The following is a 17,089-nucleotide window of genomic DNA, read 5'->3' as shown; positions in this document are numbered from 1 at the left end:
AAAAGCACAGATGAAGGTTTGATACCCAGCTCCTGGTGGCTTCCAGTGGGATGGAGCTCTTTTATTTCCTTTCATTCCTTTAACTGTCTTACACTGGCTGCACCATTGAGAATTGCATGGGGAGTGGGGAAGTAGCAGCACTTCCATGCTGCTGAGGCAGAGCTGTGAGAACAGAGAGAACAGTCGCTCCCTCCACGGTTCCTGCTGTCCTACAGTGAGTTTGGGTCTTTACCAAATTAAAATCCAGGCTCAAGGTACTCTGGAAAAAGCAACATCTGTGGCAAAGACATTGAGAGCTCGGTTTAAGTCACCTCTCCTGAAAGCATGCAAAACCCAAACTGGGAAAACTTTGACACTAAAAATGTCGATGACACATGATGGTTTTGAGACACTGGTAGGAAAGGCACTGCCATTTAAGGATGGATTCAATCTCTTTGAAAGACAAGCACACAAGTGTAACCTGCTAGAAGTGGTTTGGACAGGGCTGTGTGAGGCAGAAGCCAGAGTGTCACTTATGGAAGGAAGTGAATAGCCCTGAGCTAAACTTTAGCTGCTGTGTAGGGCAGAGTTGAGTCCCTCAAAATTAAAATGATGCTTGAGGTCTTGTTATGGAAGAATGATAGGACGATACAACTGAATTCCTGCCTGTTGGTATCTGTGTTGTCCTACACATCTAGATGTGTATAAGAGACAGCTTGGGAAAACTCCCCCAAACTCCTGACTGAAAGCTTTCCTTCCAGCTGAGGTTGATGTTTGCATTGCCTGAGCTTGACTCTGAGCTGGATTGCCCACCTGCCCCATGTCACAGGACCATATTTGCTTGAGGAGTACCCCTGCCCCCCCTTCAAACAGAGGCTTTTAAAAGAGCTGTGTGGGGGCTGCATGCAGGTCCATGGGCTTGTAGTGCCTGAGGTGAGACTCACAGATCAGCTCTTGTGTTTTTTCAGAGATTCTCTTAAGGATAATACTCTGAATGTGCAGTTTGTGTCCTCTTTATACAGAAATCCTGGAGCTGTTCAGTTTGATACTGATATTTCCACAACCTGAAAAGAGAGAGACACAAACCCACAGCCCTGGAAGTTAAACACATCTGGCCTTTGGAGGTGGTTTGGTTTAGATTTCCACTCCAGGGCTCTGGAGTAAAGACTGGATTGTCATTAAATCACCAGCTCCATCCATATAGATGAGCCAGCATTGTTGCCAGTTCTATGAGGTCACGAGCCAGTTTCATCCACTGCTTTTTCTGCCTACAGCAATTTACATCAGCTTGTCCTTGGCCTATTTTTTGGAGAAAAATACACAATCTTTTAATTCCAAATAATCTCTCTTACAACTTTCTCCCTTTCCCCTGTAGGACAGGTAAGGAGCTCTTTGCCATTTCTCTGGGTCCTGTGTGGCTATGCATTGCTGCAGTGCACGTGTGAGTCCACTGTGCACTGAGCACATGTGCTGAAGCGTTGTCTGAAGCTCCTAGAGGTGCTTCACACCAGGAAAACTTGGCTTAGGACTTTAAGTGTTCCTGCTAGTGTATTGTCTAAGACTAAATCAGCTTGAGAAGGAACAATCCTTCACTGCCATACCTTCATTGCATTCTGCAGCTCTCTCTTCATCCTTCCCATCTGTTTCTGTCAGTGACACCATGTTTATTTTATTTAGTTTCTTTTAATATTTAGCCCATTAGTGAGGTGTTGCGCAGCCAGGCTTGTTGAAAGATGCAGGAAACTACTTTGTAAAGATGTTTCCTCAGGATTTAAAATTCCTGCAGCTTTCCAGACTTTACAAATTCACCTACAGGCAGCTGAAGAAATGTGCAGGAGTGCGCTGGCTCTTTTGGAAAGCTGAGCTATTTGAATAACAGCCCTCAGTCTGGTGTTGACAGTTATCAAGAACAAATAGCAATTCAGAGCAATAACCAGTTCTAAAATTCCAAAAAGATTCAGGCATGTGGGCTATCTTGAGAAATCCAGCCTATATGGTTTAAAAGCTAAAGGACTCTTTTCAGCAGTAACTTCTCCACTTGGAAACCAAAATCTCTTGAAAGGAAAGCTTTGGGGTGTTTTTTAAAATATATCCTTACAGAAATAGCCTCTGTCACAGATGCACTAACTACTGAAAAAATATTTTCATATCTCCCTCAAACAGAAGGCAGCAGGAAAGATTGAAACATCTGCCTGTTGTGTTTCAAGAAAACTTTCAGAAGCTGAAGCTTGAGATGAGCTTGATGTTTCTATATTGCTGGTGTTTTTCTGGATTTGATTCTTATAAAACAAATGTTGGGAGAGGTTTCTCAAAGAATGTCAACAGACTCTGAACTCATGTGTCTGTTCTACTAAGTCCAGGCATGGTGGTCAGCAAAAATCAGTATTTCCCTAGGGTCTGCATGTTCCACCTAGAAAGTGGAACTGGAAGACAAAGCAGCTAGAAAATTCCAGTTTTTTCTGTTGCTTCATGGTGGGCTGAAATTAATGTTTCAGATGGGCTTGTGTGAAGCTGTATTTTGTTGTGTGAAGCTAGACTGCCCTGTTCTGCAGGAAGGGCTAAGGGTAGAGAGCAGAGGTGAACCCTACATAACAGGCACTCTGTCATAATCACATCCCAGGGGAAAGTCTTCCCCTGGGGGATTGCTGTGTGTGTTTCTCTTACCTGGAGACTATCAGGAGAGACTCCTCTTTGTCTTGTTGAATTGCTTTTCAACAGAAAACTGAGGTTTTATTGTAATGAAAGGTTTCACTAGGATATTTCTTTCTCACATAATATTTTACCTTTCTTGAAAAAATCAACACCTGAAAATGGAACATTTTGGCTGATGACTGAAATACTTCAGCTGAAGAAAAATGCAGTTTCCACAGAGGAGACAGATGCACCAAAACCTGCCCTAAAAATAACCCTGAAGACATCCCAGGGTGCTAAAGGATCTGCTTATGGATTCTATGGAATGGCTAATGCCCTTCTATGTGGCACCCAGAGCCCAGCCAGCACGTGGCGATCCATCTTTTGGCTGGGACTTGCCGTGACTTTCAGTCAGGTTTCACTGCTCCCAAGGGACTGTGGTGATGTGTGGCATTGCCCATTGTCACTTGTAGCACTTCTGTGTCTGAACAGTTCCGAGTCAGCCGGACCCAGGTTATCCACACATGTACATCCTGCATTCTGCGCGTCAGATACGAGCGCCAGGTACCGAGTGGCATGCTGATAATGCACTGCTAACCCCATCCTGTGGTTTCATAACACACCTTCAGCTTGGCACTTACTAACACAGGTTTGGTTTTGTTCCTGCCCTCTGCTACCCTCTAAAATGTTCCCCTGCCAGAGGCAGGGGCCATTTCTTCATTTACAATAAATAAATGCCTTGGATGTGACACCTGCCCTTTTCTGGGCTCTCACCCAGGGATTGGACTGTGCCCGTGGATCTGAGCTTTCTACATACAATGCACAGCTGTGATATAAAGAGCCTTTTGAAAAGGAGGCTTGGCGGCTTTCCCAGAAGCAACGGAAGGGTCCGTTTGTGCCGTACCTGTGATTAATTCTTTTCCATTTGTGCTTGCAGTGGAGGGGCTTGAGCCCAGCACTAACAAAACCCATTTTGTTGTGCAGTTCACTGCCTCTAACTGTAGCTCCAACCTCTGGGGCTTCCCTCCCTTTCCAATTGTTGACTAATATTAATTATGTGTATGCTGCTTTACCATCCAGGAGTGACCATCTGAAGTGGCATTTACTTAGTTTTGAGGCATTTGGTGAAAGGGAATTATGCAAGAGGACGGTAGTGGGACACCTGTGCAAAGGTGGAGACAGTTCTGAGATGGCAAAGAAGGTCTCAGAGTTTGAGTGTTCAGGGATGGGGGACAGCAGAAACCCCTCGCTGTTAATTCACTCTTTATCATCTTTTTCTGGGAAAGGGGAACATAAATAGAGGACTAATTCAAACGTATTCCAGCATGTCATGGATAAGTCCTCAGTGGGATTGGGGTATCCTGAGACTACCACTGCTGGAACAGAAGCTGGGGACTGCATGTGAGATTGGTGACTGGAAACAGCACTTCTGCCACTCTGCATTTAACAGAGAAATGGGTCCCCAGAGCATCCTCAGGACCAGAGAGAGAAGATATCTTTGCCAGTGCCTCTGTTCTCTGAGCAGTGTGGGTTCTCAGTTTGCTGGGGAGATGTGTATTAACACAAAGACACCGAGCCCAGAGGAATAAGTGTTGCTTTTTCTGCCTTAATGTGGTGGACTTGTGGTTTTTGGGCTATGTGGTAGAGGAATCTGGGGGCCTGGCAGACTTTGGGTAAAACAACATTAATGGAGCTGAGCTGGTGAGGATAGCATCAGTAGAAGAAAACCCCAAAATACTGCTTGGGATTTCAGAGGTGAAGAAAAGAAGCCTGACTTGTTACCACTATAGAGGGCAGCCATGTGGAGGTGGTAGGGTGTCTGTAGACTGGAAAGAACTAAGTAGTGGGGTTTGAGCAGTCTACAACACACATTTTACCCAGCAGAGTTTGGGACACAGACACGTGTCTTGCACAGGTACTGGAGAATATTGGCTGTGTATTTCCCAGTTGTGTCCAGTACCTTGTAGGAACATGTCCCAGAATGGCTGTGCTGCATTGATCTGTGTAACCTGGAATGGAGCAAGCTCTCCCAGGGTATGTGCTGGAGCCTGGAGGAGACTTCCCTGAATCCTGCCACAGACCTTTGTCAGATGGACAGTCAGGAAAAAATATCCCTGCACTTCCCACCCGGATCTTCACCTCTTCTCACATCAATCGATGAGGCATCTCTGGTCCAACAACTTGAAAGCCTCCAGCTTTGCTTCAAAAGAATTTATGAATTCCCTTCAGAGTCCAAGTGCATTCAGCAGGACTGGGGAATTCCTTTAGATCTCTGCTGAAGAACGCTTTTAAGTCAGGGGACCGCTTGTATCTACAAAGCAAAGTTGCTTGCTCACCAACCAGCTCTCTGCTGGAAGCACCATCTCCCTCAGAAGACTTGCTGTTGTTCCCTGTTCCCTCTTGCCTATCTGTAAACTACCCCATGGCTAGGTAAATATTTTTATTATATGCTGTGCCAAGCTTTCTTCCCCCTCCCACAGAAGAAGATGTGCGTCGGCTCCCTTTGAGTGCAAATGAACGCCCGTGTCTGAAAGGAGGCTGGCCTCGCTCCAGATGTCAGCCTCACACATCCTGGCACAATGTTTTCCAACATCAAACTGTAGCAAGAAAACAAACTTTGATTTGCTCCTCCAGTGTTAATCTTGCCACCCACAACTGCTCCAGTGAGCTCTTACAGCTGGGCTCTCACAGTTAGGCTGAAAGGATGAAAGGATAAACAGGGAAGAATTACCCATCTTGGTGCTTAAATGGGAGCTTCTGAGCACCTCAGTGTGGGCACTGTGTGAAGGTGAAGCTTGAATAGGCTGAATGTGTCCTCCTGTCTTCCAGAGCAATGCTTGCACCCCATGGACTTCTGCAGTTGTTCCAGTTACTTAACAGGAAGCCCAAGCCCTCTAAGAGCAGGATTTGGCTTAAAAAAAGACAATTTTTTCCCCCAGCTATCCAGTTAAAGATAAAGCACCCTTTTTTCTTCTCCTGTTTCTGCCTGGCTTATTGGTAAAAGTCAGCAGAGGCACTGTGGGGAGTAGATCCAAGGCCACTGCCCTGTGAGCTTGGCTATGTGCTGGGGGTGTGGGAAGCAAACTTGGTGTGCTGTAATAATAATTTATCAATCCCTTGCTGCTGTTTGTTAGCAATGGCTCTAGACAAGCACATGCTTCAGCTTTCTTGCTGAACACAGTTTTTGGCCTTTGGATGACATGAGATGTAAGTATTTAATGTTATCAGTAGAAGCCAAAGGTCTCCAGCCTCCTCTCTGCCAAATGAGGTCAGTGTTCTGCATTGGAAGTCTGAAGCCACTGTCTGATGGCCCTTCTTTCTTTGATGTGTCCATCCTAAGGTCTCTTTTCTCTTTGTCCCATCTCTGTTCCATGTCTTGGGGCTTTTTAAGCATCTCTCATGTGAATGTATCACATTTTGAGCTAATTAGAGCTTAGTTTACATCATTTTTTTCACAGGCTTGTGGGCCCGCGACATGGGCAAAGTGTTTTTTTAATGGGCTTGTATCTGCACACCACAGAGTTGGTGACCCAGGGAGCTGGCACTTGGCAGTGTAGGCAGGCTCCCATGGAATTGTCTGCAGGCACAACTGGTTCTTTGGTTAGATTTACTAGTAGGGATCTCCTTTTTGCACTTGGGTGGCTGAGTTTGGCCTGTCCTTCCCTGGTCTTGGTGCAGCTGGATGTCCTCCTGGTCCATGGTGCTGTGGTTTGGTCTGGTGAGTTGGGCCTCCAGCTCCCAACAAGGCACTGGGAAGCCAATACCCAGATTTTCCACCAGTTCCCACAGACACCCTGGAAGGAGGAGATTCATTGTCTGTTGATGCACGTGTGTGTTTTTAACAAGCCATTGAATAGGCACAGCTGTGGCTGGGACTGGTGAGTTCATGGAAGCCACTAAAACCTCAGTGACAGAGACAGGACCCATGCACCACAGCAGATTGGGGAGGGGGCTTCCAGGAGCTCTCCTCTTCAGTGCACTTTGCTTTTATATGTTGCAGGTAAAGGTGAGCATTGTTTCTCCTCTCCAGAAGCTTCCCTCTGCTCTAACCATGGAACTGTCTCCATCTTCCCTTGTATTTTCTGACTTCTAGCATCTGCCAGATCCAACCGGGAGCTGCCTGCTGGTAGTCAGCATCCCCCCGGACGCGCTCCTCCCTGCCTGACTCAGTCAGCCCTGCCTCTTCGGCACAGCCCTTCTGAGCAGAGAAGAAATTGCTCTTTCTGCCCTGTCTGTCTAAAGCTTCCCCTCCCAGCCCTCCCAGCAGCTGAGTCACTTCCTTCTTTAAATCTGGCCTTAAATCTTCCTTTTCTCTTTAGCCCGTGGTTCGCTCCCTTTGCAGAGCTCTGGCGGGAGGATGCTGAACAGCGAGATGCTCCTGGGGTGAGCCGCCCTCCTTGTCTCGGAGCCACAGCAGTGAGCCCCTCTCTGAGGGCTGGGCCCTGTGCCTGCTAAATAGAGTCTCTCAGTAGGAGAGTTTCTCTTATCTCAGTGTTTCTTTCAGTGCTACATCTGACGTAGTAACAGGAGCCAGCTCCTGCCTGCGGGCGAGTGCGTGTAATTTCCTTTGACATCAGCATGTGCCTGTGAGGGAACAGCTCTACCCCTTCCCACCCTGTTTGATTAGATTCAGTAAGAGTCATTACAGCACCTCTGCCACTCCTCCTTGTTGCTCGTGGGATTTAAGGAGCATTTCTGAAATGTGCTCAGAGCAAGGAAACATTCTAAAGCCTGGAGATATTTGTAGATATCTGCTCATTTCCTTGGCCTTTGACCCGCTTGTGTCTAAGTGTCTTGCCATTTCACAGTTTCCTGGTGCAGAGAGGCTCACCAGCCAACAGAGTGCTAAAAGATGTTACCATGAATTAACAGTGTGGCACTACTGAACTTGTCTAGACTTGCTCTGGTTATCAGCAAAGTGTGGGATAAAATTTGCCAAGGCTTTTAAATCCCACTTTTGTCTGGGACTTAGGTAGTTAAGCATTAAATCCATTTCACTACCTTTGCATCTTAGGCATACAAATATTCAAGGTACTTAGGAAAGCATCCTGTGGGTGCCTTGCTCCCAGAGTTGGGGCAGAAAGAGGTAAGGCCAGGGACCAGACCTGGTTTTATGAGGGTCTGGTGGTCTCCACAGCGCAGCGGTGACCACACTGGTGCCAGAGGTGTAAGAGCACATTAATGAAGCATTTGGGATTAAATGAGTGGCTGGCTCTGGTGCCTCAGTCACTCTCTAGGGGAAGGGTCTGTTTGTGAGACTGCTGTACTTAAAAACGTGTGCAGCTGCATCTGTCTGTAGCTCGGGTTTTCTAAGATGTGACCAGTGACCATTTTCTAAAGAGCAAAAAAGAAAAAAAAGTCATTTTCCAGTACAGTAAGTCTGCAAATAAAATGAAATCACTGTTGTAAAGGAACTTAGTTTTTGCAGCGGGGACTGGGCTATGGAATATTTTAGACAAAGAAGACTTGTCATCCAGGGAGAAGACTTCTTTGCTTAAAATTATTTGTACAGGAGATACAGCAATCAAGTAAATGAGAACTACAGTTTCTAACAAATGCTAATTATCATAAGCTCTTATTTTTAATAAAGCTCCAGCAATCACATTTTTCACCTTCAAACCAGGCAGCTGTTGAGAACAACATAGCATGTCCTTTGCATACTGATCTTACATTGTATATGTTTGTTTCCTTTTGCGTAGAACGAGGTGATCAGCCAGCAGCTCTCTGTCATTTTCACTCATTGCTATGGACCCTACCCAATTCCAAAGCTGGTGGAAATTAAGCGCAAGCAGACCTCCCGCCTGGGTAAGTGTGGCTGGAAGATCCTGCCTGGCTCTCCAGGGAGAGCTGTGGGAAGGCTGCTGCTGGCCAGGTGCTCGAGGGGACCACAAGTCAGAAAAATCTCAGTTTAAAAGACAGAATTAGAAGAAGAAAGGGCCCCAGACTTAGCCTGACCATCAGGAGGGTCATCAGGTGCGCTAGAGTGGGGCTGTAAATCTGCAAAGATTTGTCTGTGTTGCTAATTAGGCTGGGATCCAAGCCTTACCGCCCTGGCTGGCTGCAGATGATGCTGCACCTCCCAGCTTGGTCAGCACAGCCCAGGCTGCCTTCAGGGGACTGAGAGAACACACAAGCAATTTTCCAGGACCCTTTTCCTCTTGACAGAGACTTCCTCACACAGGGAGAGTGGCCTAATAGAGCATAAATGAGTGCAGGGCCCCCAGCATCTGCTGAACTGCGGTTTGCTCTGGGTGTCAGAGCTGGGAGGCTGTGCCAGCGTCACACGGCGGGGATGGCTGGCTGTCATTTCAGCAAAGGTCATCACAGACTTCACTGCTTTGAATTCCCTTTGTCTCATCTCCATGTGGTTGTCTCAGGCTGTCCAAAATAGCTTTATGGGCTTTACTGACTAAAAACAATATCCTTCTATTCTGTTGCTTTCTTATGTCAAAACAGGGAAATATTCAGTACATTCCTGACCTCTTCCAAATTAAAGTTATTGGCTTTTTTGTTTCCTTCTTTTTGTGGTTCTAGATCCCCATTTTCTTAACAATAAAGAGATGTCAGATGTCACATTTCTGGTGGAAGGAAGACCATTTTATGCACATCGAGTGTTGCTATTTACTGCATCACCAAGGTAAAATAGGAATACATCTCTGGTTTTTAATAAAAATATAATTTGATCTTGTGGATTTGTGGGGGTTTTTTGTTTGTTTTGCTGTTCCAGTTTTTTTGAGGGCTAGTGGCCCAATCTTCACAGTTTTTCTTAATCAGAACATCCCCACAGCTTGTTTCTGGTTGATCTGCCAGACATTTAACAAGTGCTTCTGTCAATAGATTTTCATCCAGTGAATGATCCATGCTTCTGGCCATGTATCTGACATCATTCCACTGAGGCACATTAGTGTGGTGCTTGTCACTGCACCCAGTTCTCAACCATACAGGAGTTGTGATATTTTGAATCTTAATAATTTATCTTGTGGGTGGTTAAATCCTGCCTTGCATCAGTTTCTGCACTCTCCAGGGAAAACAACCTACTATCACACAATTCATTGACAGCATTTGACAACTTCTAAATAAAATTAAATAGCTATGAAGCATACCATACTGTATCCAAAGGCAATATTTATAGTCTGTTTCCTGTGCTCAGAAGGCTGAATGTGGGCTACCCAGCTCAACCCAACCCAAGATCTGCTCACAAATGTTATTTGTATGCAGCTGTACAATTCAAGGTGTGATTTAAACAAGTCTTGCTGGCCCTCCATAACAGCTTATTTCAAGATGTGGCAAGAACACAGCACTGGGTTTGGAGAGTTTAAGCAATATGGGAATTGGTGCTGTAGGTGTGCTGCCAACCCACAGCACAGAGTAAAGAGATTTGCATAAAGTAACTGCAGTTTCTGACCCTGCCTTCCATTGAGAAATGGATATTGGAGTTTAGAGCCTCTTGGTAGATGTACAAGTATGTTCCAAACTGCAGCTTTAAGCCTACTAAATTGTGTTCATAATAGAGTTTGGCAATAGTGAAAGCAAATAAATTGTTACCTGTATTTCAATTAACAAGATGCAGTCGTGATAGGGAAAAGATTACCATCCAGTGAATGGATGGTCTTGGTAGATAAACTGAGCTTTGAATACTGCTGGGAGGTCAGATGAGTTATCAAAGAGAGGAAGTACAAGGGCAGGAGTTTCTGTCAGCACATTTCCCATTTTCACCTTCTGATCAATGGGAATATCTGGTTTTGAGAAAAGTAGATTGTTACATATGTATATATCTCACATAAGTCTGCAATTATTAACTAAAAATATGCAGGTTTTTTTGTCCTGAATGTTGTGTCTGAATTTCAGGTTTTGATAATCAGAGAGCAGCAACCTATCCAGTTTTCTCTCCTGCCTCTTCTTGCACAATTACCCTGAGTGTGCATAGGAGCATTAAAAGTCTTAGTGGAGTTTTTTTAATATTTTGTTCCAAAACATTTCTTAAACCAGCATAATGGACATAAGCCAAAATGTATCACCTTCAAAAAAGGAAAACATTCAGGTTTTAAATGTTGCAAATCTTCATGAAAGATCATGTTGCCTTCAGGAAAAGATTTTGGTTCTGTAATATGTGTCATTACAGAATCTGAATTTTGGATGTACATTTTATTCCATTGTTACATTAGATGCATTTTTCAAAAATTTCAAATTGAAATCTTCTAGAGAGAGGCTTCTTCCTTTTGGTTTGAACTTCATGTTAGTGTCTAAATCTTGATGATTTTTGGCAACAAATAGGTTAATTTCAGTATACTGTTTTTGCAAGAGTTGATGCTGTCATTCCACTGCACTTCTATAGTGTTTTTACTGCATTTTTCCACTGAGATAATTGGGCTGGTATTTCAGTTTTTCTCCTTTTTATTTAGGTTTAAAGCACTGCTGTCTAGCAAGCCCTCATCTGATAGTACTTGTATTGAGATCAACTATGTGAAGTACCCCATCTTTCAGGTACGGTCCTCAGGCTGAATTTGAGTGGAACTTGTAAGAGGAACAGCACGCATGCTCTGTCCAAATTAGTACCTACGTATGTGATAGAGCAGAGCAGCGGTTTCACAAGCACAGGCTTCATCTCTGTTGGAGCACTGCAGAGTGCTATTGATTGCAGTGTGCCCCAGCAGGTGCAGCAACATGCATTTCACTGACATGGGCTGTGCACACACAGCGTGCTGCCTGTCAGCACTTCTTTCTCTAGCTGGCTCTTCCTGTATTTAATGGACAGGTTTGGAAGAGACACGCTTCACTCCCTTCCTTAGCAGTGCTCTCCAATCAGTTTCTTTGCCATGAAAAGGCAGAGCTTGCTCTCTGTACCTGTAGCATGTACATGGATATGCTTCCCTTGCTTTGAGCTGGAGCTCCATGTATCGACTGTTCCCGCTGCGCGTAATTCCCAGCTGCCTACAAGAACTGTGCTCCCCACAGAGGGATCCTAGCTGGATTGTGTTACAGTGCAAAGCCTCCTCCACCTCTTTCTTATCATCCATGAGTGCCCACACACGGCTGGATGAAGGTGGCCTTTGCCAGGGAAGGAATAAGGGAATAACTATTATATATGCTGGGTTTGTCTGCATCAGTGATGTACTTCACAGACTGGGAAATACACTGAAAATTCAAAATTAATTAATCAGTTTCCTGCAAAGTGTTTGGAGCTCACCAGGAAGTCCAGACAATTTGAGGGTGAGGGTTGAGACATTAGACAGCCTGTGAGAAGGAAACACTGAGCTTTGCAGAGAGAGAGAGAGAATCAGGAGGCTTGAGGCATTTTTACCTACAAATCCGTGGTGGTGTTAGAAAAGCCTTGGGAATTGCCTGTGTTGTCCCCTGTTCCTCTATGTCTTGGATTGGTTTTTATAAACACTCCCTTTCTTTTATTACAGCTGGTTATGCAGTATCTTTATTATGGAGGTGCAGAGTCACTCCTGATTAAAAATAATGAAATTATGGAGGTAAGAGACATTTATTTAATGGCAGTGAGAGCGATACTGACTGATCTGTGTACTGTTCACCTGAGGGCACATGGCCATTGGGCAAGACCTGAGCACTCCTGTAAGAGCCAGCAGTGCTTCACCTGAAGTGCCCAGGCTCTCTGCAGTTCTGCAGGAGACTGGGAGACTTTGCAAATACCTCCTGAGAGGCAAAGCTGGTGTTACCAAAGTCTGGAACCAATTTCCAGCAACTCAGTGTTCCATCCTCCCTATCTCAGCAGCATTAAAAACATCCAGTTTGGTTCCTGACATGGGAGAAGTCTTGGGCATGTGCTGGGCTTTAACCATGAGAGAAGTCCACTGGAGACACAGTTCAGTTCAATTTCAAGCATGTGATTCTCAAATTTTACTAATATAGCCATAATCTACTCTCTGAGATACAGAGACTTCTTTGCCCCTTTCTCACTGGATGTAAAACGTCCAGGTGCTGTGGTGGCCTCTTGCAAAAGCCAAACCAAAGCCAGCTGGAGCTGACTGAATCTTCAGTGTAGCCATGCAACCACGACCTTAGGGACATTAAGTCATTCCCTTCCAAATACTGTGTGCCATCACAGTCAGCTACAGTCAGCAAAACCACTCCAGATATACAGAACTGAGAGGTGTTTGAGCAAATTCTTGATAGTCATTCAGGGAGTTTTTAAGCAGCCAAAAAGAATGCAGGTCAGTAAATACTGAATTCAGAGCTACTTAAACAGCTGGTAACCATCAGTGTCTGCCACCACCATCACAGGGTCATAAAATATCTCAAGTTGGAAGAGACCCATAAGGATCATCAAGTCCAACTCCCTGCTCCTTGCAGGGCCATGTAAAGCTAAACCACATCACTCAGAATGTCATGCAGATGTGCCTTGAACTCAGGCAGGCTTGGTGCCATGAGCACTTCCCTGGGGAACCTGTTCAGAGGCTGACCACCCTCTCAGTGCAGAGCCTGTTCCTTATGGCCAATTTGCACTTCTGGTGCAGCTGCTTTCCATTTCCTAGTGTCCTGTCACTGTTCCACTGTTGCCTGTATTGTTCTGTCCCTGTAACACTACAGTCTGGCAGCCAGAGGATGGAACTGGTCAGGACTGAAATTGCCCCTCTCTAGTGGAAGTAGTGGATTTTTAAGTAAGCCTATCCACATTGACTTCCCGAGCTGTATAGGAAAAGTTCACTAATTCTCTATTTCACTCAGAGTTTTGAAAGACCTCCTGAATTTCTAACCTTTTTCTGAAGTAGAGAATCTTAGACTAGGCAGTGCAGTGGCTTTATAGAGATGTGTGTGTTATCACCTAGGCTGTTAAAAAGCTTGTGCTGCATTTCAGCTGGCAGCTTGCTCTACTTTTGTGACATCTCAAAACTTCTGGGACTCCAGAATGTATGACTGATTGATTGATCTCTTGATAACAGATCTGGCCATGGTTCCTCACAGCTTAAAGTAATTACAAACCAGCACATGACTGCTTGAGCCACAGAGGCAGCTGGAATAGGATTTGGCTTTATCTTTCAAAACTGCATTTAGTAACTTGCCTTATTACAAATATGATAACAAGAAGCACCAGAAATACTCCACAGAAATCTTTGCTGCAATTCATAATTGGGGCCAGCTGGCTGCTATCACATCAGCACTGTAGATTTCCAGCACTTGGATTTATTTATGGGATTAAAGTAGATCTTGAGCAGACTGCATAGGAGAAGTCAGAATAATGTCATGGAAGTTTTATGGTTTTGTTTCTTCCCCAGTGCAGCATAAGAGCCCCTTTGGGATGCACAGGTTAGCTTTTTGTTATGAGTCCCAAATAATAAGGGCTGTGTAAAAGCCTGAATACCTGAGTAAGTGCTGTTTAAGTACGTGAACAGCTCAGCCTAAGGTCTGGCTGGGTTACAGCAAGGTGTCAAGCAATGAAGAACTCCAACCTTGTGTCCAAAAGGACACAAAAAGGGCAACAGAGGAAATCTTAACACTGCTGAAATCAGTTGGAGAACTCAAAATTCAAGCCATTTTCACCTCACAGGCATGCAGAGATGCCAAGGCAGTGCCAGGGTAGGCAGTACAGCCACGGTGGGGATGCAGGGCCAAAGAGGGAGGTCAGTGCTGGTGTCAGGAGAGCTGTGGCAGAGTGGTGACAGACGTGTGACACCCACATGAATGCTAGCTAGGCATTGCCTCACAAAGCTGGTTCTCAGCTTTCTGCACTCTTTCCTTGGAGCAACATGGTCTGCAGACAGTGCTCCTGGCCTGGATATCCCCTTACAGCTGCTCACAAGCTAGGACAAGGAGCATATGGAAATCTGATTCTGTTCCCTTGAGCCTGCTGAGGTAGCAGATTTGAGGTTTATTGTCTCTCTAGATTAAGACTGCCCAGGATGGTCATCATTGTTTGGTTTGAATTCCTCTACACACTTGATCCTCATCTTTCTGCTGACTTCCCAACATCCAGTCCAGGTGCTCTGTTTCAATAAGATCTTGGGGAACAGTTGAAAGTTGAACCAGAACTTTGGGTTTTGGGGATGTATTTACAGGTCCCTTATTGGAGAATCATGTTTGCAAAGTGACAGAATATTCTTCAAGCCGCTCTTTCCTTTTTCTCCTTGTCCCATTCCAAAGTCAACATGTGGACCTGAGCAGCCTTTGGTGTTCTCTCTGTGTAGAGATTCCCACTGTGTGATTTAGATGGGACTGCAGAGGGTTAAAACAACCAAGCAATCTTCTCATTCTGACTTTTTTGTCAGTACTTTCATGCTAACTGAAGAAGGGGCAGAGAAAAACATATAATGAAACAGTAAAGAAGCAAGCTCTGATTCTGTATCGCTCAGCAGTTTTTGACTATTTTTTCCATGCCTTTTGTTTTTTTTTTTAGCTTCTCTCTGCTGCTAAATTTTTCCAGCTTGAAGCTTTACAACGACACTGTGAGATCATTTGTGCAAAAAGCATTAATACAGAAAACTGCGTGGATATTTATAATCATGCCAAGGTAAAAATAACTGCATAAGCTTGCATGTTGTGTGTCTGCCATCATCCTTGTAGGTCAGTTTTGTAAAAAATAGATACAGATATATTTATGGATGTATATCTCATTTGTTGCATGTTTAAGATTTGTCATTCATTTACTGGGACTGACTGATTAATTGGTTCCTGGTATACTGACAATCAAAAATTAGGTAGTCTAAGTCCAAGGTGGCAGCTTCTCAGCCCCTTCCCTGAGCGGTTCAAACTCAATTTGAGTGTACCACTGTGCAGGAGATCTATCCCTTATTCATGGCAACACAAACTGCTGAGCTGATTCTACAGGAATCACTAAGTGAAGTAGGCATCTCTGCTTTCACCTTCCAAGATGCATTTTCCCATTTCCATTACCTGTTTCTTCCTGCCTGAAGCCCAGTGGGGTGATACACTCAATGCCAGTGACACCTTGTCAATATATAAAAATGCCACGTTGTGGAAGTGCAATGGCTCAGAGCCCTGCAAGGATGGTAATGAGAATTTTATGTCTTGGAGAGTTTCTTATTGGAATCAAATTATATACTTAGCTTGTGAGGTTGCCTAAGTCATTAGACACAAAAGCGTGACATTTCTTGTCCTAGAAAACCTATTTACACGCATTGGTGGAGGTGGTTACCACATTGATTAGTTTCAGTTTTTTCCCTCCTCATGTGTAGTAGTTAGATTTTCACTTGGAAGATGGAAATGACGCACAAATATAAGTGCAGTGAAATATTCTTCAAGCATTTCTTGAAGAGATTTTTTTCTCTAACTTGCATGGTCTATAGCAAAGATAAACTGATGCACTGAGACATGGAGGTTTGATTGAACAGAGCAGATTGCTCCAAACCCCTGCAGATCTGACCTCTATTCCCATCATCAGGTATTTCCTACAGAGAATAGTAATGTTAGGTCTTCATGTACAGATAACTTGCAATCAATGTTTGAAATAGCACAAAGGTCCACCTATAAAAATAAGCAATGAGGTATATCTGCAGGTCTGTTTAATGTAAGAGGAAAAAAATTACAGTGCAGGAATCACTTGAAAAATATTTGATTTGTCTTCTAGCTCATGTGTGAACTTCTCTATTTGTATTTCTGTCAGTAAAAATAATAATTTTGCTTTAAAATCATGTTTTCTTTGAATTGTGAAATGGGGCTGTTACTTACATCCTGATTGAAGAAAATTCTTACATGCTGGGACTTAACAAACCCAGTGGCTAAATCCAGCTCCTGGTTTGCCTGTAAGAGCCCCAGCCTGCAAGGTATTTGTGCCTGCACCTCCCAGTGGAAGCAGTGGGAATAGGGTAGCTGGGTGGGTTTTACAGCCAGAGTCGTGTTGGCACTGATTTGGGTAGGGCATTGCAGCAACAGCCAGCCTGGCTGTGCCTGAATCTTTGACTTCTGGAATTAGATGGGTTGGAAGGGACCCTTAAAGATCATCTAGTTAGAACCAAGGTCAGGGACACCTTTCTTCACCCTGGTGCTTTGCAAGCTCATCTGCACCTGCAGGACCTCCCCTGCCTTTCCAGAGGGGGATGTGTGAGCACCTTGGCCCAGAGACATGTGGAGCACAGCCTTTGTCATCAAGATTGAGAGAAAGCTACAGTTTGGTGGATGGTCCCTTGCAGGGCCAGGAGTTGGACTCTGATCCTTGTGAGTCCTTTCCAACTCAGTGCATTCTGTGATTCTGTAATGTGGATTTGGTCATATTTACAAATAAAAGGTGACTAGAGAGTACTGAGATCATTAATATCCCTATGGGCTTTCCATTTTTAGAATTGCAGTCATAGAATTGCAGAATACCAGCTTGAAAGGGACTTCAAGGATCATTTGGTCCAACCTTTTTATGCAAAAATGCAGTCTAGACAAGATGGCCCAGCACCCTGCCCAGCTGAATCTTAAAGTGTCCAATGCTGGGAAATCCACCTCTGCTGATTTTTTTACAATGGCTGATTATTTCCATTTCTCCTCAAAGCATGAAGTTCTGCATGACAGC

The 17,089-nt window shown here is 44.5% G+C and overlaps 1 protein-coding gene across 3 annotated transcripts in view; it reads left to right on the top strand.

Moving 5' to 3' along the window:
• Window positions 1-17,089, top strand: part of BTBD11 (BTB domain containing 11) — a 173,094-nt gene that overhangs the window by 142,997 nt on the left and 13,008 nt on the right. For 2 of the 3 annotated variants that reach the window (XM_015628815.2, XM_033514402.1), the window contains 5 exons: window positions 8,310-8,415; window positions 9,145-9,247; window positions 11,013-11,094; window positions 12,021-12,089; window positions 14,969-15,082. In XM_015628815.2, coding sequence (XP_015484301.1) covers window positions 8,310-8,415; window positions 9,145-9,247; window positions 11,013-11,094; window positions 12,021-12,089; window positions 14,969-15,082 — 474 coding nt within the window. Of the gene's footprint in view, window positions 1-3,102; window positions 3,175-8,309; window positions 8,416-9,144; window positions 9,248-11,012; window positions 11,095-12,020; window positions 12,090-14,968; window positions 15,083-17,089 lie in introns of all 3 variants that reach the window. The other variant, XM_019006737.2, reaches the window with a different exon arrangement.

Source organism: Parus major, chromosome 1A, assembly GCF_001522545.3.
Source record: "Parus major isolate Abel chromosome 1A, Parus_major1.1, whole genome shotgun sequence".
NCBI classification, from domain to species: domain Eukaryota; kingdom Metazoa; phylum Chordata; class Aves; order Passeriformes; family Paridae; genus Parus; species Parus major.
The sequence above is the reverse complement of the archived record's forward strand: the minus strand, read 5'-3'. Positions and strand labels throughout refer to the sequence as shown.